The sequence below is a fragment of the Ambystoma mexicanum genome, chromosome 2p (genome assembly GCF_040938575.1).
Source record: "Ambystoma mexicanum isolate Mex_15411 chromosome 2p, UKY_AmexF1_1, whole genome shotgun sequence".
Classification (NCBI taxonomy): domain Eukaryota; kingdom Metazoa; phylum Chordata; class Amphibia; order Caudata; family Ambystomatidae; genus Ambystoma; species Ambystoma mexicanum.
Genome location: NC_090923.1, coordinates 1379319467 through 1379343353, shown reverse-complemented (window position 1 = coordinate 1379343353; position 23887 = coordinate 1379319467). Strand labels below are relative to the sequence as shown.

At 44.5% G+C, this 23887-nt stretch overlaps 1 protein-coding gene across 2 annotated transcripts in view; it reads right to left on the bottom strand.

Moving 5' to 3' along the window:
* Positions 1-10767: 10767 nt before the first annotated feature.
* LOC138567513 (UPF0764 protein C16orf89 homolog) overlaps positions 10768-23887 on the bottom strand; it is a 280249-nt gene continuing 267129 nt past the window's right edge. The window contains exon 7 of one of the 2 annotated variants that reach the window (XM_069645783.1): positions 10768-10975. In XM_069645783.1, coding sequence (XP_069501884.1) covers positions 10908-10975 — 68 coding nt within the window. In that variant the 3' untranslated portion in view covers positions 10768-10907. The remainder of the gene's footprint in view (positions 10976-23887) is intronic. The other variant, XR_011302232.1, reaches the window with a different exon arrangement.

Below are 23887 nucleotides of genomic sequence, written 5' to 3'. Positions count from 1 at the left end.
ATCTTCAATGCACAAGATCAAGGCTCCGGAGTCCCTCAGCGAAGTAGCCACTTCCGAGCCTCTTACTCTGATCGTGCATGCAGGAGCGTGTGTGTGGCTGGTTATAGTTTATCCTGGGTAAGTGGTAGGGGCCAATACCTAAAAATGAAATAAATGCATATATCAGTACTATATTAATACCTGATGCTTAGTAAATAAATTAGAGACTCCATATAAGTCCATCTGAGTATATCCAGGGCTTATGGTGTACCAAATCACAGGAATCTTCAATGCACAAGATCAAGGCTCCAGAGTCCCTCAGCCAAGTAGCCACTTTCGAGCCACTTACTCGGAGCACGTGCACAGGAGCACGTGCGTGGCTGATTATAGTGGATCCTCAGTAAGTGGGAGGGGCTAACAGCTAAAAATGAAATAAGTGAATATATCAGTACTATGCTTAGTAAATAAATTAGAGAGTCCATATAAGTCCATCTGAGTATATCCAGGGCTTATGGTGTACCAAATCACAGGAATCTTCAATGCACAAGATCAAGGCTCCAGAGTCCCTCAGCCGAACAGCCACTTCCAAGCCACTTACTCAGAGCATGTGCGAAGGAGCGTGTGTGTGGCTGATTATAGTGGCTCATGAGAAAGTGGGAGGGGCTAAAACCTAAAAATGATATAAATGCATCTATCAGTACTATATTAATACCTGATGCTTAGTGAATACATTAGAAAGTCCATATAAGTCCATCTGAGCATATCCAAGGCTTATGGTGTACCACATCACAGGAATCTTCAATGCACAAGATCAAGGCTCCAGAGTCCCTCAGCCAAACAGCCACTTCCGAGCCACTTACTCAGATTGTGCGCGCAGGAGAGTGAGCAGGGCTGATTATAGTGGATACTAGGTAAGTGGGAGGGGCTAATACCTAAAAATGAAATAAATGCATATATCAGTACTATATTAATACGTGATGCTTGGTAAATAAATTAGAGAGTCCATATAAGTCCATCTGAGTATATCGAGGCCGTGTGGCGTACCAAATCACAGGAATCTTCAATGCACAAGATCAAGGCTCCTGAGTCTCTCAGCCGAACATTCACTTCCGAGCCACTTACTCGGAGTGCGCACACAGGAGCGTGTGCGTGGTTAATTATAGTGTTTCCTGGATAAGTGGGAGGGGCTAATACATTAAAATTAAATAATTTCATATATCACTACTATAATAATACCTGATGCTTAGTAAATAAATTAGTGAGTCCATATAAGTCCATCTGAGTATATCCAAGTCTTCTGGCATACCAAATCACAGGAATCTTCAAAGCACAAGATCAAGGCTTCAGAGTCCCTCAGCCAAATAGCCACTTCCGAGCCACTTACTCGGAGCACGTGCACAGGAGCATGTGCGTGGCTGATTATAGTGGATCGTGAGTAAGTGGGAGGGGCTAACAACTAAAAATGAAATAAATTAATATATCAGTACTATTTTAATACCTGATGCTTAGTAAATACATTAGAGAGTCCATATAAATCCATCTGAGTATGTGCAAGGCTTATGGCGTACCAAATCACAGCAATCTTCAATGCACAAGATCAAGGCTTCAGATCCCCTCAGACGAACAGCTGCTTCCAAGCCACTTACTTGGAGCGTACGCGAAGGAGCGCGTGCGTGGCTGAATGTAGTGGATCCTGTGTAAGTGGGAGGGGCTAATACCTTAAAATGAAATGCATGCATATATCAGTACTATATTAATACCTGATGCTTAGTAAATAAATTAGAGAATCCATATAAATCCATCTGAGTATATCCAGGGCTTATGGCGTACCAAATCACAGGAATCTTCAATGCACAAGATCAAGGCTTCAGATCCCCTCAGACGAACAGCTGCTTCCAAGCCACTTACTTGGAGTGTGCGCGAAGGAGCGCATGCGTGGCTGAATGTAGTGGATCCTGTGTAAGTGGGAGGGGCTGATACCTTAAAATGAAATGCATGCATATATCAGTACTATATTAATACCTGATGCTTAGTAAATAAATTAGAGGGTCCATATAGGTCCATCTGAGTATATCCAGGGCTTATGGCATACCAAATAAGAGGAATCTTCAATGCATAAAATCAAGGCTCCAGAGTCCCTCAGCCGAACAGCCACTTCTGAGCCACTTACTTGGAACGAGCGTGCAGAGGCGTGTGCATGGCTTATTATAGTGGATCCTGGGTAAGTGGGAGGGGCTAACAACTAAAAATGAACTAAATGAATATATCAGTACTATTTTAATACCTGATGCTTTGTAAATACATTAGAGAGTCCATATAAGTCCATCTGAGTATATCCAAGGCTTATGGCGTACCAAATCACAGGAATTTTCAATGCACAAGATCAAGGCTCCAGAGTCCCTCAGCCAAACCGCCACTTCCGAGGCACTTTCTCGGAGCACGCGCACAAGAGCATGTGCATGGCTGATTATTGTGGATCCTGTGTAAGTGGGAGGGGCTAATACCTTAACATGAAATACATGCAAATATCAGTACTATATTAATACCTGATGCTTAATAAATAAATTAGAGAGTCCATATAAGTCCATCTTAGTATATGCAGGTCTTATGGCATACCAAATCACAGGAATTTTCAATGCACAAGATCAAGGCTCCGGAGTCCCTCAGCCGAGCAACCACTTCCAAGCCACTTACTCGGAGCGTGCGTGCAGGAGCGTGTGCGTGGCTGGTTACAGTGTATCCTGGTTAAGTGGGAGGGGCTAATACCTAAAAATGAAATAAATGCATATATCAGTACGATATTAATACCTGATGCTTAAATAAATTAGAGACTCCATATTAGTCCATCTGAGTATATCCAGGGCTTATGGCGTACCAAATCACAGGAATCTTCAATGCACAAGATCAAGGCTCCAGAGTCCTTCAGCCGAACAGCCACTTCCATGCCACTTATTCGGAGCATGCGCTCAGGAGCGTGTGCGTGGCTGATTATAGTGGATCCTGGTTAAGTGGGAGGGGCTAATACCAAAAAATGAAATAAATGCATATATCAGTACTACATTAATACATGATGCTTAGTAAATAAATTAGAGAGTCCATATAAGTCCATCTGAGTATATATAAGGTTTATGGCATACCAAATCACAGGAATCTTCAATGCACAAAATTCAAGGCTCCGGAGTCCCTCAGCCGAACAGCCACTTCTGAGCCACTTACTCGGAGCACACGCGCAGGAGTGAGTGCGTGGCTCATTATAGTGGATACTGGGTAAGTGGGAGGGGCTAATACCTTAAAATGAAATAAATGCATATATCAGTACTATATTAATACCTGATGCTTAGTAAATAAATTAGAGAGTCCATATAAGTCGATCTGAGTATATCCAAGGCGTATGGCGTACCAAATCACAGGAATCTTCAATGCACAAGATCAAGGCTCCTGAGTCCCTCAGCCGAACAGTCACTTCCGAGCCACCTACTCGGAGTGCGCACGCAGGAGCGTGTGCGTGGTTAATTATAGTGTTTCCTGGATAAGTGGGAGGGGCTAATACATAAAAATGAAATAATTTCATATATCAGTACTATAATAATACCTGATGCTTAGTAAATAAATTAGAGAGTCCATATAAGTCCATCTGAGTATATACTAGGCTTATGGCATACCAAATCACAGGAATCTTCAATGCACAAGATCAAGGTTCCAGAGTACCTCAGCCAATTAGCCACTCTCGAGTCAGTTACTCAGAGCACGTGTACAGGAGCATGTGCGTGGCTGATTATAGTGGATCCTCGGTAAGTGGGAGGGGCTAACACCTAAAAATGAAATAAATGCATATATCAGAACTATTTTAAAAACTGATGCTTAGTAAATACATTAGAGAGTCCATATAAGTCCATCTGAGTATATCTAAGCTTATGGCGTACCAAATCACAGGAATTTTCAATGCACAAGATCAAGGCTCCAGAGTCCTTCAGCCAAACCGCCACTTCCGAGCCGCTTACTCGGAGCGTGCACGAAGGAGCGTGTGCATGGCTGGTTACAGTTTATCCTGGGTAAGTGGAAGGGGCTAATACCTAAAAATGAAATAAATGCATATATCAGTACTATATTAATACCTGATGCTTAGTAAATAAATTAGAGACTCCATATAAGTCCATCTGAGTATATCCAGGGATTATGGCGTACCAAATCCCAGGAATCTTCAATGCATAAGATCAAGGCTCCAGAGTCCCTCAGCCGAACAGCCACTTCCGAGCCGCTTACTCAGAGCGTGCGCGCAGAGGCGTGTGCCTGGCTTATTATAGTGGATCCTGGGTAAGTGGGAGGGGGTAATACCTAAAAATGAAATAAATGCATATATCAGTACTATTTTAAAAACTGATGCTTAGTAAATACATTAGAGAGTCCATATAAGTCCATCTGAGTATATCCAAGCTTATGGCGTACCAAATCACAGGAATTTTCAATGCACAAGATCAAGGCTCCAGAGTCCTTCAGCCAAACCGCCACTTCCGTGGCACTTTCTCGGAGCATGCGCACAAGAGCATGTGCATGGCTGATTATAGTGGATCCTGTGTAAGTGGGAGAGGCTAATACCTTAAAATGAAATACATGCAAATATCAGAACTATAGTAATACCGGATGCTTAGTAAATAAATTAGAGAGTCCATATAAGTCAATCTGAGTATATCCAGGGCTTATGGCGTACCAAATCCCATCAATCTTCAATGCACAAGATCAAGGATCCAGAGTCCCTCAGCCGAACAGCCACTTCCGAGCCACTTACTCAGAGCGCACGCGCAGAGGCGTGTGCCTGGCTGATTATAGTGGATCCTGGGTAAGTGGGAGAGGCTAATACCTAAGAATGAAATAAATGCATATATCAGTACTATATTAATACCTGATTCTTAGTAAATAAAATAGAGAGTCCATATAAGTCCATCTGGATATATCCAGGGTTTATGGCGTACCAAATCACAGGAATCTTCAATGCACAAGATCAAGGTTCCAGAGTCCATCATCCGAACAGCCACTTCCGAGACACTTACTCGGAACGCGCGCACAGGAGCGCGTTGGTGGCTGAATATAGTGGAACCTGGGTAAGTGGGAGGGGCTAATACCTTAAAATGAAATAAATGTATATATCAGTACTATATTAATACCAGATGCTTAGCAAATACATTAGAGAGTCCATACAAGTCCATCTGAGTATAGCCAAGGCTTATGGCCTACCAATTCACAGGAATCTTCAATGCACAAGATCAAGGCTCCCGAGACCCTCAGCCGAACAGCCACTTCCGAGCCACTTACTTGGAGCGCGCACGCAGGAGCGCGTGCCTGGCTTATTATAGTGGATCCTGGGTAAGTGGCAGGGGCTAATACCTAAAAATGAAATAAATGCATATATCAGTACTATATTAATACCTGATTCTTAGTAAATAAATTAGAGAGTCCATATAAGTCCATCTGGATATATCCAGGGTTTATGGCGTACCAAATCACAGGAATCTTCAATGCACAAGATCAAGGCTCCAGAGTCCATCATCCGAACAGCCACTTCCGAGCCACTTACTCGGAACACGTGCGCAGGAGCGTGTTGGTTGCTGAATGTAGTGGAACCTTGGTAAGTGGGAGAGGCTAATACCTAACAATGAAATAAATTAATATATTATTACTATGTTAATACCTGATGCTTAGTAAATAAATTAGAGAGTCCATATAAGTCCATCTGAGTATAGCCAAGGCTTATGGCCTACCAATTCCCAGGAATCTTCAATGCACAAGATCAAGGCTCCCGAGACCCTCAGCCGAACAGCCACTTCCGAGCCACTTACTTGGAGCGCGCATGCAGGAGCGCGTGCATTGCTGATTATAGTGGATCCTGGGAAAGTGGGAGGGGCTAATACCTAAAAATGAAATAAATGCATATATCAGTACTATATTAATACCTGATGCTTAGCAAATAAATTAGAGAGTCCATATAAATCCATCTGACTACATCCAGGGTTTATGTCATACCAAATCACAGGAATCTTCAATGCACAAGATCAAGTCTCCAGAGTCCCTCAGCCGAACAGCCACTTCCGAGCCACTTACAAGGGCTGATTATAGTGGATGCTGGGTAAGAAGGAGGGGCTAATACCTAACAATGAAATAAATTAACATATTATTACTATATTAATACCTGATGCTTAATAAATAAATTAGAGAGTCCATATAAGTCCATCTGAGAATATTCAGGGCTTATGGCATACCAAATCACAGGAATCTTCAATGCTCAAGATCAAGGCTGCAGTGTCCCTCAGCCGAGCAGCGACTTCCGAGCCACTTACTCGGAGCGCACATGCAGGAACGCGTGCATGGCTGATTATAGTGGATCCTGGGTAAGTGGGAGGGGCTAATACCAAATCACAGGAATCTTTAATGCACAAGATCAAGGCTCCAGAGTCCCTCAGCCGAACAGCCACTTCTGAGCCACTTACATTGACTTTTAGTTCAGTTTACCTGTTTGCGTCAAAGTAGGCCATGATTTCCGCCCTCGCTATCCTGTCGCGAATGGCTATGAAGCTCCTTTGACATTCATTTGACCAGTGGAAGGGAGTATGTTGCTTTGTCAGCGCCCGCAGGGTTTCACTTATCTTCGCAAATTCATTCATACAATAAGCACAAACTCACTAGGCTTAGGAACGACCAAAGTTTCAACACATTTGTTGGAGGCGATGTTTCATTCAGTTCATGTGCTTTCTCCTGGTCAGGCGTCATCCCATTCACTGAGAAGATGTGACCAAAGAAGTGAAGGGTGCCTTTCCTGAACTCACACGTCTCACTATTCAATGTGAAGTTGGCTGCTTCCAGAGCCATGCATACACATGACAACGTTTTGTCATGTCCTTCTGTTGTTGTTCTGAAGACCAAGATGCCATTGCTGTAGTTGATACAGTTCGGGATATGCTTGATCGCATTGTGGATTTCTGCCTGGAAAATTTCGGCCGCCGACAAGACGCTGAAGCTCAATCTTTTGTACCTGAATAATCCAAGATGGGTTACAAATGTTGTGGTATATCTGCTCTCTGGATTTAGGACGAGCTGGTGTTACCCTTTATTTAAGTACAGTTTCGAAAACACTTTTGCGACATTTAGTAAGTGAACCATGTTTGCAATATGGGGGACCAAGTGTCACTCCCATTTGATGGCTTTGTTTCGTCTCCTCATGTCCACGAATAGGCGATATATCCAGACCCTTTCTTTGAGACCGGCAAGATGGGGGACACCTATGATGTGGGCCCTGATGCTGGTTCAATGCTGTCTTGACTCAATAATTTGTGAAGCTCTTCTACCTGATGCTGTATGTTCACCGGATTCCCCTGTAATGCTGCGCAACCGGCTGTACTTCGGGGTTGATGTGAAGCGTGATCTGCCAGTTTTGGAGTTTCCCGATTCCCTTAAAGACGGGTAGAGTTGGTCTATCTTTTTCACTGTATCAATGTATTTGTGTACCAGGAGCTTCGATTAGGCCCATTTTTATAGCTGTTTTGGAGTTCATGATGCATCCAGACTCTGTAGGGGTGGAGATTACATGTACTGGCATGTCCTTGGTTTGTGTTTTGTATCTACAGTGGGCTTCAAACTGCTCCAAACATTTCAATGGGGTTTTTGAGCCATATGGGTACACGTCCATGCTCTGTGTGTATTTTGTCGTGTTGCATTAAGGCCGTGGGGCTGTGTATGGTTGCATTCTGATTTTCTAATGCGTAAAAGTATCCCTTTTTCTTGTGTTCGCCTTCTGAGGAACTTCCTTTCCATGTCAATTGGCGATTGCTCCCCGAGATAGCAGACGTGACGCATCGAGCGGCGTTCTGATCTCGTCGAAGGGGTCCGTTATCGCCTGCTTTCTCTCTGTGTTTGTTCTTCCTTTCTTTCTCTACAATGTCTCTCCTCGCCTGACCCATGGTCGCTCCGCTCACTTTCCTTTCCCCGTGGCATTGATTGCGCCACCCTGTGAGAGGCATTGGTGGCTGAGGTGGTAGGCCTTCTGTGTGATCTGCTGGACGCGCCTCTGTCGTTCTCCCGACCTAGACTTCTTGCTAGACGGCACACTGATTTGAAGTGATTTTCTTCTCTGCAGTCCGATCATCGTTGTCCAATTGCGGGGCAGGAGCCTGTGTGTGGGTACTCATACCTTTATCTGTAACAGAAAGGTTACTCGGCACCCTAGATGTACCCGCAAGTTTGTGTATGGTGTCAGGCTGCACTGTCTGGCCTTTTTGACTGCCAAATGATTCGACCTGTGAGTCGATGGCTATCTCTGCCCTGGCCAGCATGGGTATTTCCTCCAGGGTCTTGCTTTCTGTAGTAGCTTCCTCCTGAATGTCTGTGATTGACACCCGGCTATGATCTGCTAGCGCAGTGCTTCCATGTTTGAATAAATTGCAAAGTCACAATGTTTCATTTTGCTACTCAGTGTCATCACAAAGACATCCATTCTCTTCCCTTTGCCTTATTTCGCGTTGTGGAAGAGGTGTCTCTCGTAATTCATGTTAGTATTGGGCGTAAAGTATGTGGCCAGTGCTGTTTAAGGCCTTGGATCGTGTCAATGGAGCTGGCTAGGAACTCATCAATTATGTCTCTGGTGGTAGGGCCCGCTGCTAGCTTTAGTAATACTGCTGGCATGCATCTTCTGCTGGGCCAATTGCCCCTACGTATAGGTCGAAATCTCTGGCCCATCTTGGCCCCATGGTGTCCGTGACATCAAATGTGCCAGGTAATTGTATAGCCAACGAATCCCCCACTCACTAATTTCCTTGTTGTTGTGGGGTCACTGGTATTGTGGCTGGTATGTCTTGATCTGACATTTTCTGATGGGCTTATTGTGCTGCTAGGATGACTGTTTGTGGTGTCCTGTCCAATTTTGGGTGTTGATTCCTGGATGTGTGCGGCCGCCAAGCCAGGCACCAGCACTGCACTCTCCTTCCCTGGGAGCCACTTGGCCTTCTGCTCTACATGTCCCTCCACTAGAACTGGATGCGTTTCCCTTCTGTTGGGGTGTCCCCTGGTGGGCAAACGGCCACCTTCTGCAGGCACGAGCACCATTGCTTTAATGCAAAATCCCCATGCTCCTTGCTCCCTCGGGTTCTTCACACCGCCGTGGTTCTGAGCCTGTAGTATCCCCTCTGGGCCGATCTGCCCTCAGATGACACAACAGCATCAGTCGGGAGCTTCCTGCCCTTATCAACGTGTAACCCAGCTGCCACTGTAACGACCGCGTGCGTGGGTTGCTGTCCTCCCTCGTCGCCAGTTGTAAGATCTAGCTTTAGATCTTGACCGGGTCCTCCGATCGCTAAGATAAGCCTGCACGCAGCTCGCAGAGGGGGAACAGAGAGGCTGACTTTATTCCTCGCCCTCGTATTACATACTGCCTTCCCCTGTCGTAATTTCCCTCCCCACGCCCTGGTCCCGCCCCTGCCCTCCCAGACTACAACCCCCGATGCTACAGTACTGTATCTTAGACAACCTCATTGCAGTGTACATAGTACATTGTATCAGCTCACCTTAAAATGCACAGTATCATATCACATTCAATTGAGTCTTCTGTTATTGTCTGTAAGCAATGTGGAGAAAAACCATATCATACTTTCAAGGATATTGCAAGTCACTGAGATGTTTTGTGACCAAAGAGAGGAACAAGGCTGAAGGCCATGTTTTCTTTACAAGGCAACAGAACTCCAATGGGATTTACGGTATTTTTGTAAGTATGTTGAGGGTTCTTTTTTTCTTATAATACATGACCATACCATCACCCTCTTTACTACCTGCCTCTTGCTTTCTCTAATGCAAGAGACCTTCCATTTGTTCACACATATAATCAATGTAGAAGTTGTTTGGAAAAAACACTAACATGCAGCTTGTAATATGATGCTCAAAATATTTAACCAGTTAAATACCATTGTCCACGCCTAGAAACACTTGTGTACAAGCGCGTTATAAATGACTTATCATATCAATGGCCCTCATTAGGACCCTGGCGGAGAGGGTTTTACGCCGGCGTAGTGCATGGCGTACCTCTCCGCCTGACTACGAGTTCCCGTAGCGCCATGGTGAATTTTTACGCCTGCTTTTTGCAGGCGGAAAAATCCATGGCGCTACGGGACTTGTTGTTAATTACGCCACCGTAAATTACGGTGGCGTAATTAACGCCTTCCCCACTCCCATTATACCCTATGGGGCAAAAATGGGAATGGGGAAGGGTAAATGGGGATTGGGGACTTACCGCTCCGCCAAGGTCGGCATGGGGCGGTAAGTCCGCCAACCACCATGGCGGAGTTGGCAGCTTAGCGCCATGGACCATGGTGCAAATTGCACCATGGTCCTCCGCCAGGGTCGTAATGAGGGCCAATGTACTTAAAAGTCGCTGTGGTTCAAAATAAGGGAAACATGCATATCGATTCTTGCTCTCTTGTATTGAACTGCAGCAGTGCACAAAGTAAGCACACAACCACAAACAGTTCTTACTGAGTTGATTGTTGCAAATTGTCAGAAAAGGGTGTTTAGCAACAAAGGGATCTAGATAAAATGTCAAAGCTATAATCAAGTGCTCGAGTGACAAATAAAAGTTTGCTTAAAATGGCTCCAGCAGCAGGCACTGTAATGTCACAAGTGAACTGTGATAAGTTGGTGTACATATAGTAATATGTTATTTTCATATTAAATAGTGATGTCGCTGATACCAGAACATTATTTATAGGCTTTTATACAAGTATTGCAGACTGCCATGTATTGTAAGATAATTATTGGTTTATTTTAGCAGAAGAAAAAGTGACAGGATGTTGCATCACTTTTATTTGGCAGTTTATTAACATAATGGTGGGAAGTAAACTTGCAAACAGGTTGCGGTGTAAAATTTATTGGCCCAGTCTTCTCACAAGGTTTGATCAACATGAACTGAGAAACGATCCCAAGGCGCCGACTGCAACACTGGTCATGTGACAAAGACAGCCATCTGTGAACAAACAACATGAATTAAAATGTTATTAGGATAACGCCAAGTAAACGCCATAATCCGGATGCGCAACTTCAACGGTGTATGATGTTCTTTCTAGGCCTCTAATGTTTTAGTCTACATTTGAAGTACCACGTAGGGAAAGCAGTCTTCTTTCCAACGGTATTTTATATTTATAAGGAGGCTTCCCTGCACGCGCAAATACAGACATAGGGCCTCATTACGAGGCAGTCCGGGAAGCTAGGTGCCGGAAAATGTTAGTCCCCATTCCCATGGAGTCCCACAGGACTCTATGGGAATGGGTTCATGGAAGAACCAGCACTGTCACGAACGGTGCCGGTGCTTCTGTGATGAGTCTGTCTATGTGGGCCGCGGCGCACGCCAGGGTCAGACCTGTTGGGCGCAGCGGCCCCCGGCAGCCAGACTCGGATTGTGGTGGTCCGAAACAAGGGTTGTCAGTAAGCTTACCGGCACCCGTGTTTCTGGACCCGCCACACTCATAATGAGGCCCATACACAGAATAATTGCTCTACTCCTGCTAGGAAGGGAGAGCACACATAGTCGTTGTTTCACTCTTCGCAGGCAAGGTGGCATTGAGACGCAATATAATCCATCCTCTCAAAAATAAGGGGGAGGATACAAACACACTTTTTGTTGCACTTCGATGGGTAGAGAGTAGACACCCACACGACACGTTCTACTTCACTCACATGGAAAGGAGCGAATATGATGTGATAGGTTATTTATAACGCACTTAATACCCAGAGGTTTCTAAGCGCGGACCCGGGGAGCGAACCTGTGTTGCTCCGTGTCGCCTTGGAAGCTATCCTCCCGAGACATGCACACACACACACACACACACACACACACACACACACACACACACACACACACACACACACACACACACACACACACACACACACACACACACACACACACACACACACACACACACACACACACACACACACACACACACACACACACACACACACACACACACACACACACACACACACACACACACACACACACACACACACACACACACACACACACACACACACACACACACACACACACACACACACACACACACACACACACACACACACACGTTGTCTCTCTCCCAGCAGGAAAGGAGACATGCACAATTGTTCTTGTATTCTGCCAAGTAAGGGGGAACGCAAGCATTATTTTTGCTCCACAGTCGGAGGGTAGGGAGCACACTTCCATGTGTATGCCACCCTCAGGAGACATGAGCCTTAATGAAGAAAGGAGTTGCTTGATGACCCACTCTCATGTTAGACAGGGTACATGTACGTGGTGAGAAGTGTAAAACATCCTTAACAAATATCAGCTAAGCATAATTAACTGTTACCACACAATAGCGTTACAGGCACATTATGATATAATTCGACAACACTTGAATGGCTGTTCTTATCTCCACAGCCTTTAGACAAACTCTACTAGGCTGATGAGCAATGCTGTCACTGCCATTGCTCTCTGTAGTAGTGACCCAGGGATCAACATTGCCAGGTTGGGACGGCCTTGGGAGGATGAGTCAAACTGTCATGCAGTTGACTGAGCCTTCATACGAGAAGTGGAACCCAGTTTATGACAATTATGTTATTTCCTGGTGTTCTCCCAGGTTCCAGCACAAATACCCCTTCATCCTCACTGGTGTTCTGTAAAGTAATATAAAGTGTCTTGCACTAGCCACAGGGAATGTGCCTCGTGTGGTTCAAGAAGGCTCCAGCAACCAATACATTGTTGGCAGAGATCTTACAGCTACCGGTTGTCCCCAGGCAAAGGTGTACTGCACCATTTCAGCCTCTCTACTTCATTCCATTGGGTCCCTTCAAATAATCTGAGGGTCAAGAGGATAATGGAATGAGCGAGTGGCTTGAAAGTGCTGTAGATCCCCCTTACTGCACCAGTGAGGTAGGTGTATAAGAAGGTCCCTGTTGACGATGCTCAGACAAAGAGTGTTAGATAGTTGACTCCAGTCCACTGTATAAACATGCAGGTGCAAAGTCACAAACGTAGAAGGAAATATAAACTACGTGAACAATATTAAAATGGGCATCTCTGCCATTTTTGATGGCATTAGGTTTAGGCTTTGCCATTAGTGAGCTGCATTTCTGCCATGTTTTATTGTTTTTGTAGGTTTTATGGTCATCAGATGGAATTGAGGCCTAGTTGGGGCCTGGTGCGCACTAATGCCTTGCCATGTACTGAATTTGATTTTATTCCTGCAGAAATCCAAGAGAGCCTTTATTGGTTGCCATGTTCGCGGCAGGATGCGGGCAGAGCAGTATGAGTTACTTTTCAAAGAATTAGGTTACGGGTGCATTTGTCCATGTAAAGTATCTCCACATAAACTCACACATACACTAGGATAAAAGCAGTTCACAATAAACGGATGGCTTTGTGCCCTTGGCATGGGCAGATGAAGATATGATAGCAGCAAGGGCAACCTACCACAGAACTCATCTTTAGAATTTGGGAGAAAAATGAAGATAGCATTATGTCTGGTCACACAGGCCAGAGCTTTCACTGTATCTTAATTTTTCCATGAGGGGGACGGAGGGGCAGGTTTCACTCTCTCCACTATTCGCTTAATTGGACACTTGGTGGGTTGCACATCTGATGTCATGGGTTATCGTACTAACAAATTGGGATGGGGAAATCTACTACCCAATCAGAATAGATAAAATGTACTAACTAATTAGCACAGGGCAATTTCTGCTGACTTCGGTTTTATATAGGCAGGAGACAATAGGATGCTTAGAATGTAGTTACAAATAATGTTTGGATTGCATATGACTTTAAATATTACTATCTGATGGGGGCGTGGTGAGTTCTCAGCTCTCTGGTCTTGCGAGACTGACTCTCCCGGCCATTAATTCTTTGTATTAAACCTGTGCTTTCTCTCAACTTGTGCGTCTCATCATTGTGTCCTGGAAAAAGAACAGCCTTCCTTTTCATCTTGTGACCCAGAGGTGATTTCCAGCACTCTCACGAGGGCGCCTTTGTCCTGCCACATGCCCCAGGCTGCAGCGCCCCACTTTCAGAGAGCAGTTCGGGTGCGCACCAACAGAGAGGTGGGCAGGCGCTGTGTTTCCTTTAAGGCCTGCCTGGTTTCTGGATTGAGGGTGCCAGGCTGTGCAGGCTGTTACACGGACACGTCATCAGGAGGACTCTGAGATATCATAGTAAGTAGAAAGCATGTTTTGGATAAGATACAGTGATTCACTCTCTCTCTTTCTCTCCCTCTCTCTCTCTCTCTCTCTCTCTCTCTCTCTCTCTCTCTCTCTCTCTCTCTATCCCTCTCTTCTCTTTCCTGGTATTTTCTGTTATTGTATATGTGTGAAACAATTATTGGGAAAGCTCCTCTTAACGGGGAAAGACAACATTGTAGTTTAAGTGATAGTCCTGTATATTGAAAGGACAGGATATCCCTGAGTTCTGAGGTGCAAGGGATTTACAGGAGGTTTGAGTATCCTCATCTTGAAGTAAGGAGACAGAGGAAGGATATGCATCATTGTGTAAATAAATGTTCTTTCTGTGTTAGATGTGTTAGAAATTGTGTCTACAAAGGAGTTTTTTCGTTCAGTATTGGTAGCAATTGGGTAGACCAAAGTGTTTGGAGTCAGATATTTGTAGTAATTGTACAAACTAAGGTGTCTTTGTCAAGTGTTGTTAGCAGTCGTGTGAGTAAACCAGCTTTATATTCAGATTGTGAGTATTGAAGATAGGAACTCTTGATGTTTTAGTAGAAGGTGTGGCCAATAGGCAAAGTTTGGCAGAGTATTGTGGTAACATCGATACGCCATTGGAGCATATGTGTAAGGCGCTCCCACAGTAAAAGAGAAGATTTTGAAATACCAAAAAGAGTGGGTGCGAGGAAAGATAGGGAAAATGTTTACACCATGGCCTGAAGAAGGCACACATGATAAAGCTTTATTGGGATATGTGTATACATATTTGTTATCAAATATAAGAGGAAACAGTTGAGTAATTGGCATGGTATTCTAAATGTATGTAGAATGTTTGTAGAAGAAGACAATACCTCTGGCAGTAGCAGGGGGATCCACATTAGCGATTAAACAGGCAAGCGCCCCGCCACTGCCAACAACAAGTGCCCCACCACCCCCATACAGTTCCTACCGCCTACAAGGTGGTAGAGGATATACCAACCCTACATTTTTTCCTTCTGCAGGTGGCAAGTAACATCAAGAAAATCGCTGGGAGCCACCAGAGATTCATGGATTACTGAGATTGAAGACAAGGCTTGCAGGCAGCTACAGGAGGCAATACAAAAGGAAGAAAGGGAACTATCAAGAAGAGTGGGGAGCAAAAGCATACAACAAGGACGAGGAGAGGGGCAGTGGGCACCCATATGTGCAGATGAATGGAGGACAGGACACATTCTCCTTAAGATTGATAGTGAAAAGGTTGACAACCTCCAGGTTTTGGCTACCCAGACACCCCTAGACGATGTGGGTAGTGTGTGTGGTGAAAGCGAGGGATTGCAGGATGCGGATATTGTTGAGTACAGGGGCAAGGGTTTTAGGGAAAGGGATAAGGACAACAGAACTGAGTAGGAATCTGAGGAGGAGGAGGTACACTATATAGGAGAAGGCTCTGACCGTTGCCTGGTCGCATGGCCCCAGCAAAAACAAAGAAACTGATGCGGGTTGCCTGACCCCAGCAGCAGGGAACACAGTTCCCTTTGCTGCAGAAGGGGCAAGGGGACTGTGTTATGTGTCCTTGCCTCATATTGACCGGCAGAATGTAATGAACACCTTACCCACCCAGGTCGCAGGAGCGGGCAAGTGGATTTATGCCCTCGAGAAATATATTGTGGGCATCTCCTTAGGTGTAAGAGACATGAAAAGTGTGTTTGCCTCTCTGCTAGGGGAACAAGCAGAGGAGGTTTCGAAAAAGGTGGGTTATGCAGGAGTAGCGTTACGTAACACCACTCAAACTGGCGCTGCATTTAATAACTGCAGAGCACACTTATGGACAGTACTGACCGACATGTACCCCAACAGAGCCGATATGCATTCGATCATGGCCCGCAAAATGAAGGCAGATGAAGACCCCACAGATTATATACAGCAGATACAAGAAATATGGCGGACAGATACAAGGGAAGCGTGGGACAATATTATTGTTTTCTATTACGTGCTGCACAGTGGGCTCCCTGCAGACGTACAAGCAGATTTAAACAAGGTTGTTGGGTTAGAAGCAAAAAAATGGCCGGAAATACAGGCACACATACTAAATTACTGCCGATAGAAACAGGAAAAGGACAAGGACCGGACAGTGCAAGCACAGAGGGGAGAAGCAAAGTTGGTCCATACGAAACTAGTGAAGATGAGTGTGGAAGGGGTAATGATAACCAGTGAGTCAGGAAGGCAACACGAGCAAGGCCCCCGCATGGATGGGCACAGGGACCCAGAAATGTGAGGATGGAAATGGGAAGTTTTCAGAGAGGTAGGGGAAGTTTCCAGAGGGGCAGTGGGGGAGAATTAGGGGGGTGAGGCCTCGATAGGGGCAGCAGTGGTGGTCGTGTGGGAAAATGCACAAATGTGAGTTTTTTGTTTAGGGCAGAAGTAGAGCAGGACGCCTGACACCATCCTTACGGTACACTTATATGCAATAATCACTAGGGCGGACCACATGCTCATGATCGTTCTGGTCAGCAATGATTTTGAATGGCACACAGTCTTGTGCATTGACCCCACACATTGATTAAGAGATGTGTCCAATGAATGGCTGTTTGAGGAAACTGAAGAGGAAGGGGAGATCATATTTCAAATCTTCAGCCCTTGTCAAGTTGTAATGGAAAACAGAGAAGTACGCACACACTACCTATAGTGAAAACCTTATCATCACACTTGCAGAAAGACTTACAGAAAGTGCCACCTGATTGTGGACTAGTGGCCTGCATGAAGAAGGGTTACTGAAAAGTAATCAGGCACAATTCTGTCCCAAGTGAAACAATACCCCATGTCAAAAGAAGCGGAAGAAGGTATCTACTCCACCCTAGAGGCCGTATTGCAGCAGGGCATCATATAACCTTCAGAATCACCATGTAACACATCTATTTATCCACTGGAAAAGAGCGAAAGGGTCAACTTGAAGGATGTTACAGGACTTGTGTCCGTTGAATAAGATTGTAGAGGTAGAAATTCCCACTGGTCCCCAATCATGCCTTGATCCTGTGCAATCCACATGGAAGCTACCTATTTCACTGTGATAGATCTAAAAAATTCATTTTCTCCTTCCTATTGCACCCTGAGTCCCAACTCCAAAAAGTTTTCACATACCAGGGCCAAAGATTTCAATGCACTCGTTTACCTCAAGGATACTGCGAGTCCCCTAACATCTTTACCAGGGTATTGCAAATAGATTTAGGAAACACGCAAACACCGAGCACAGTAATCCAGTACGCAGATTACCTCCTGGTCTGCAGCATGACAGAAGAGCTATGCATGCAGGATTCGGTAAAGCTCTTGACTTTGTTGGCAGACAAGGGGTACAAGGTGGACAAAGGTAAACTGCAGTATTATCAGCAAGAAGTTGTGTACCTAGGAAAGATAATATCATCATCAGGCAGAAAGCTAACTCCAGAAAGAACTGCAGCAGTTCAGAATACTCCACAGTGTACCACGATTAAACAGATGCAGCAGTTCCTAGGGTTATGGATATTTGACTATTCAACATACACCAAACCACTATTGCAGGAGCTAAAAGAAACACAGAAAGTGAAAGGTCCATAGGATTGAACAAATCAGATGATTGAATAATATCAGGAACTCAAAAAGTCATTCAGCATTGCCCCTTTTCTAGCAACACGAGATTATAAAAAGCAATTATTTCTATTCTCACACTCAAATGGTCAAGTGATGATGGCTGTCCTCACAAAGAAGATGCCACTGGGACATAAGCTCCTGGTTTATTTCAGTGGCCTTCTCAGCCCAGTAATGCAGCTAAGTGTCCCTGGAAGCAGGCTCTTGCAGCAGCTGTTTTCACCATCCATAAATTCTCTACCATATCCATGGAATGCCCTGTAACCCTTTGTGTAGAACATACAGTTTTGCAATCATAGAAAAATCAAAAGTCACTTTCACAACTCACAAGGCATAAGGTGTTCTTCGTTGATGGCTCATCAATCATTGATGCGAGCAATGGTGTCAGGTACACAGGAGCACTGTTAGTATGCCTTGAGTCAGGGGAGTTGAAGGTGTTGGCTAAAGTGTCCGTCCTTACTATCCAGTTATTCTGCACAGGCAAGTACTGTCCATAGGATGCCCCACAACCATTTATACAGACTCAGTGTATGTCACAACCACAGTACATTCAGGCCTTTCAAGATGGCGCTGGAGAGGGTTAAAAAGATCAGACGGCACACCTGTACATGCCGCATTACTGTCCTGGCCGATAGATACATTATCCCTCCCTGCAGAACTTATGGTCGTCAAATGCGCAGCACATACAAACAATACCGGTCCCTTTGCTTATGGCAATAGAGCAGCTGACTCAGCTGCAAAAGAAGCAGCATACTTCGATACCCCAGATGATACAGAATAGGCCTTCCCTGAATTGTGATTACAACCAGCAAACAGCGCAGTTCCTGACAATTCCCTTTGACTGGCCCAGTTTATCGAAGTACAAGCACAGACATCCCAAGAGAAAAAAGACTTGTGGACCAAGAGAGAGTGCTCTCTTTCTCCTTCTGAACTTATTTGGTGACAAATTATCTTGGGGAAACCTGTTATGCCCTGAGCACTTCTCACCATTTCCCTTGAACAATTGCACTTCCCAGCACACATGTGCAGGGAATATATTGCTGCCAACCCTCCAAGAGCTTGTTACTGATTTCATAACAAACTGTCTCACGTGCCAAAGGTGCACTATAGGTCGCACCCTTACGACACTCAACATGACTTTGCTCTACCCATCAGGACCCTTTCGACATCTACACATCGACTATGTCAACATAGTTAACACATGATTTAATTATTGTTGCCTTGTTGTTGTGGTTTGTCCTTTTTTAGCAGAGTGGAACAAGGGGGGTCCTTGTGTCAACCCTGATGCTAAATGCGCAGCAAGATTTATGGTGCGTAATGTATTTCCCTGATGGATGATTTGTGATGTCATCAGGTCCAACAACGGGCCCCACTTTTGTAATGAGATGTTTACAGAAATGTGCATTTTTTAGACATTAAATACAAATTGTGGTCTGTTTACCACCTCAGGCCAATGGAATGGTTGAGAGATTGAATGACCTACTTAAACAAAGGCTTGCTAAACTTTGTGATACGTAGAGAAAGTCTTGGTTACACGGTTTGCCTACTGCACTGTTCGAGCTGCGCAACCAGCCAGGGTCAGTTCATCACCTCACTCCACACGAAATTATAACAGGAAGGAGGCTGGGCCCTCCTCTCACACCTGCACGCACAGCTTCCAATGCACATAACTCTGCACACATTTTAGGAGAAGAGTTTCAAGGATATCTTACAGGACTAACTAAATCTGTCAGGTTTATATCTCACCAGATTGGGCCTTAAGGCCACGAGCTAGCTCCACCACTGACTGATGTCTCATCAAAGCAACAACAAGTCTCATCAGAAGCACAGCTACAAAAGCTTTTTCTTGGCGACAGAGTATTTGTGCAGAACTTTGTTTGCAAGGGGAAATAACCACGCTTTGACAAACCATTCAACGTGGTTTATGCTACTCCCCCTGCCATCAAGATTTCTGGAAGACGACCATGGATACATCTCAGCGATGTCAGGAAGGACAAGCAATCCGTCACCACTTTCCAACAGCAGGAGGAAGAAGAGGGGGGAATGATAAGGGTGTAATAGCTTCATTGTCATACATCCATTTGGACGACTAGACATTTCACCACAATGTCAGGGAACCACAGCTGAACGTAGAACACATATGCCTTATTTTGTTCTCATTTTCTGCATTTCTTGTGCTTTCATTCTATATTCTATATGCTGTATTCCTCAAAAGGGTGGGTTTTTATAACGGTACAGCCATGAAACTGCATCAGCAAATATAAATGTTTCCATGACTGGAGTTAGAAGGGATATTTGGAACACTAGTGGTATCGCAGACAAAGCTAATGATGTGCATCACCACTCAGAAGAAAACATGTGGTTCTGCCACATGCAGGCAGTGAGGAGAGAGAAAAAGAGTGACCCTTGTTTTGTTTGTTCATTGATACCCTATGCAATAGTAACACCTAGGTTGTTTGTACCCCAAGAGTTGCCGGCAGATGTGGCATGATGCTAAATTCACCTCGCTCTATGCAGAGTGTGAGACACTGTCCAGGCAAATAAGCTCTATATTCAGTGGTGTGCAGTTAACACAACAGTATATGACAACAATTATGAAGAGCAGGAAATGATCACAGAAGAAAATGGGTTGAGTACTGATATACAAAAGTATCAAAAGAGCGGGCAGGCACAAATAACCGAGGAAGGGAAAAGGTTAATCAGGAAGAGTGGGTTTGTTTTAACAACGTCCACCAATCCAAATGTTTTAATGACACATGGCTGAGCCAGTCTCATTGTGGAAGTAGGTCTGGCTTGCAGGTGAAGGGAGCTGTCTACTACAGATGCATATGGGTCATGGGAAAAAACGGCTGCAGGGCAGGAGGTATGTTCAAACTGAGCAATGATTTGTTAAAATTATCACTACAACTTTCTCTACCTGGGGCAGGTTTACAAAAGTCTAACATGGATAAATCAGCATGAACCTCCGATAAGAATCGTGAAACTTACATGGTTTTCCTTATGTTTCAGAAGCAATGGCAGCATTTTTGTGGGAACAAACTTAAACTGCAACAGAACAGTCCACCTCCCTGACATCCAAGATGGCACTGCAGCTCTCATGGACATTTACTGGGTGTTTGGGGGACTGGCCTATACGCAACTGCTGTCCTCCTGGGGGGTGCATGCTTGATGGCTACATTGCAAGTTCTCATGTTGTTGGTACCCAATGTCAACCTTACCACCATCCGCAAGAATCCCATGACCAAGCCTTTGTACCTACTGCACCAATGGGTCCACCAGTCCCTGAGCCTATGTTGTCAATGTCACAGCAATTACTTGTCTCAAGAATTAAGTGACAAGCTTAATGCGATACTGCAGCAATACCAGTTATTTGAGAAAGCTGTCCTCCTCCATTCTCACAAGCAGCAGTAAATGCCAAATGGCTGCAGATCACCAGGTGGGAATTGATCCAAAATTACTTTGAAGAATATGTTGACCCCACAGCTGATGGAGAACTTTTAACATGTAGCCAGAAGAATGTACAGGAGATTGAAGACATATTTTCAAAGTGTAGGTGCCCAAAACTCCCTCTGATAAAATGAAGGCGAAAGGTGGAGTATTTGAAATATCAACCAGAGGGGGGAATGTAAACAGGTGCATGTTTACATTCCTCCAGCGCGCTCTACAAATGTCAAATAAAATAAAATTAAAATAAACGTCACAACCATAGAAGGAAATGTAAACTACGTGACCCATATTGAATGGGCATCTCTGCAATTTTTGATTGCATGAGGGTTATGCTTCACCATTAGTGAGCTGCATTTTTGCCATGTTTTATTGCGTTGGCAGTCTTTATGGTCATCGTATACAAGTGAGGCCTAGTTGGGGCCTAGTACCCACTACTGTCTTGCCATGTACTGAATTTAATTTTATTCCTGCAGTAATTCAAGAGCAAGTATGAGTTATTGTTCAAAGATTAGGTCACAATAGTTTTTTTCGGGATAGGACGAAAATATCGAACCCCTTTACTGCGATCCCGAAAATGGAGGGTTTTATGGTTTGGTCGAAGTTTTGCACTTTTTAGCACAAATATAGATGGTAAATTGGGTAGGGGTATTAATTGGGAATAGGGGATGTGGTCGAGGGGAGCTGGGGGGTCTTTATTTTATTTGTGGGAAAAATGAAAAACATAAGTTGGGATTTTCAGGATTCACAGAAAAGGATTCAGTATTTTCACATATCTATTTTTCGATGTAAAACATCTCCACAGAAACTCACACATACAATGGAATAACAATAGCGCACAATTAGCTGATGGGTTTGTGTCCTTAGCATGGGCAGGTGAAGATATGATAGCATCAGGGGCAAGCTCCCAAGGGAGACAGTTCAGCTGCAGAATTTGGGAGTACAACTAACATAGCAAGATGTCTGGTCACAGGGGATGGAGCTTTCACTGTGTCTAATTTGTTGCCATTCAGGGGGTAAGTTTCGCTCTCTCCACTGTTCGCATAATTGGACACCTGGTGGTTTGCACATCTGATCTCATGGGTTATCGTATTAACCATTTGGGATGTGGAAATGTACAAACCCAATCAAAAATGGGAAAATTTACTAACAAATTAGCAGAGGGAAATTTCTGCTGACTTAGGTTTTATATAGGCAAGAGCCAAGAGGATGCTTAGACTGTAGGTACAAATAATGTTTAGATTGCATACCCATTTATTCTAATTTTGTGGTTTTTGTCTTTAAATATTACTGTCTGATGGGGTTGTGGTGTGGTGTTCTCAGCTTTTCGGTCTTGCGAGACTGACTGACTCTCCCGGCCATTAATTCTTTGAATTAAACCTGTGTTTTCTCACAACTCGTGTGCTTCCTCATTGTTTCCTTTAATCACTAACGGTCTTCCTTTTCAACTGCACCAATCAAGCAGATGTACGACCTTCATCCTGATGTCAAATAGTTGTCCCACGTCACTTCTCTAATGAGGCAGATGTATGAGAGGATGTCAGGACTATGGTCCCTCCCTTCCCCCAATACTATTCTAAGGCTTACCTGCTGCCCTGGTGGAGACCGTCCTGCTGCGTCTGGGGATGCCGCTCCCAATGCCGTAACCACAGAGAAGGACCTGTTCTCCCAGGGCTGTAGGCACAAAGGGTAGTTTCCTCTAAAATGATGTCAGCACGTGGGTAACAGACGTCCAACGTATGGAAGAGCACTGGTATGCACTGAGAACCAGAAGTTCTGCATTGTCACAACGGTGCTAATGGTGTCCTGGATCCAGGCAGACCTTGTTTTCTTCTTTTTAGGTATTTAGTCATCTCTTTACTTGCTTTCTGGATATTATTTTAAACTTCTTGCGCAGGAAAGTTTCCATGGGGGTTGCTGTCACAGGATTATAGTGAGGTAACTACAGACTTGAAGGACCCAATCTCGGCCACTTTTCATCCCTGTTAAGGTACTAGAAAACCTATATCATTTGGTGCTTAAAGGTGTTCAAGATAATCTCATCCTCTTTTCTTTCCCGATCCTTAGCCACAGAAATAACAGTGTTTATGTAATAACAAGACCTGAGGGGGGCATGTCCAGTAGCGCTCCCAACAGAGGGGAAACACTACACCTTTTGTGATGTACAAAATATAGGTTGGCTGAGTCCTTAAAGATAGGGGCATGCTAACTTCATGCTCAGAAGTGTGTCCCAAGCCACGTGAGGGTCTTACTGAGGCTGATGATGATACCCAGTGGATGAGTGTCATATAGTGGATACCAATTCACTACGCTAGTAGGCAAGTATAGGGAAGGGGCCGTGATGGCAATGTCCAGTGGATGGGTGTCATATAGTTGTCCCTCTTCACTTGTATCTACAATTGCCTGCATTCCATTTCAGGAAGGAGTGGAAGTGTATGCAGTCTGGGTAGTTTGTGTAGTTACATTAACATGTTCTCATGAGCCCACATTTTACCAAGAAAAGAAGACAAATGACTCCCTTCTCGGTGTTACAAAACTTTTTGTGGTTTTATTTTTGCGGTTTTGAGTTGTTCTGGTGCCCTATGTGATTACACGTGTTTCGAGGAATTCCTCGTCTTTCTCAAATCAGGGCTCATCTCAT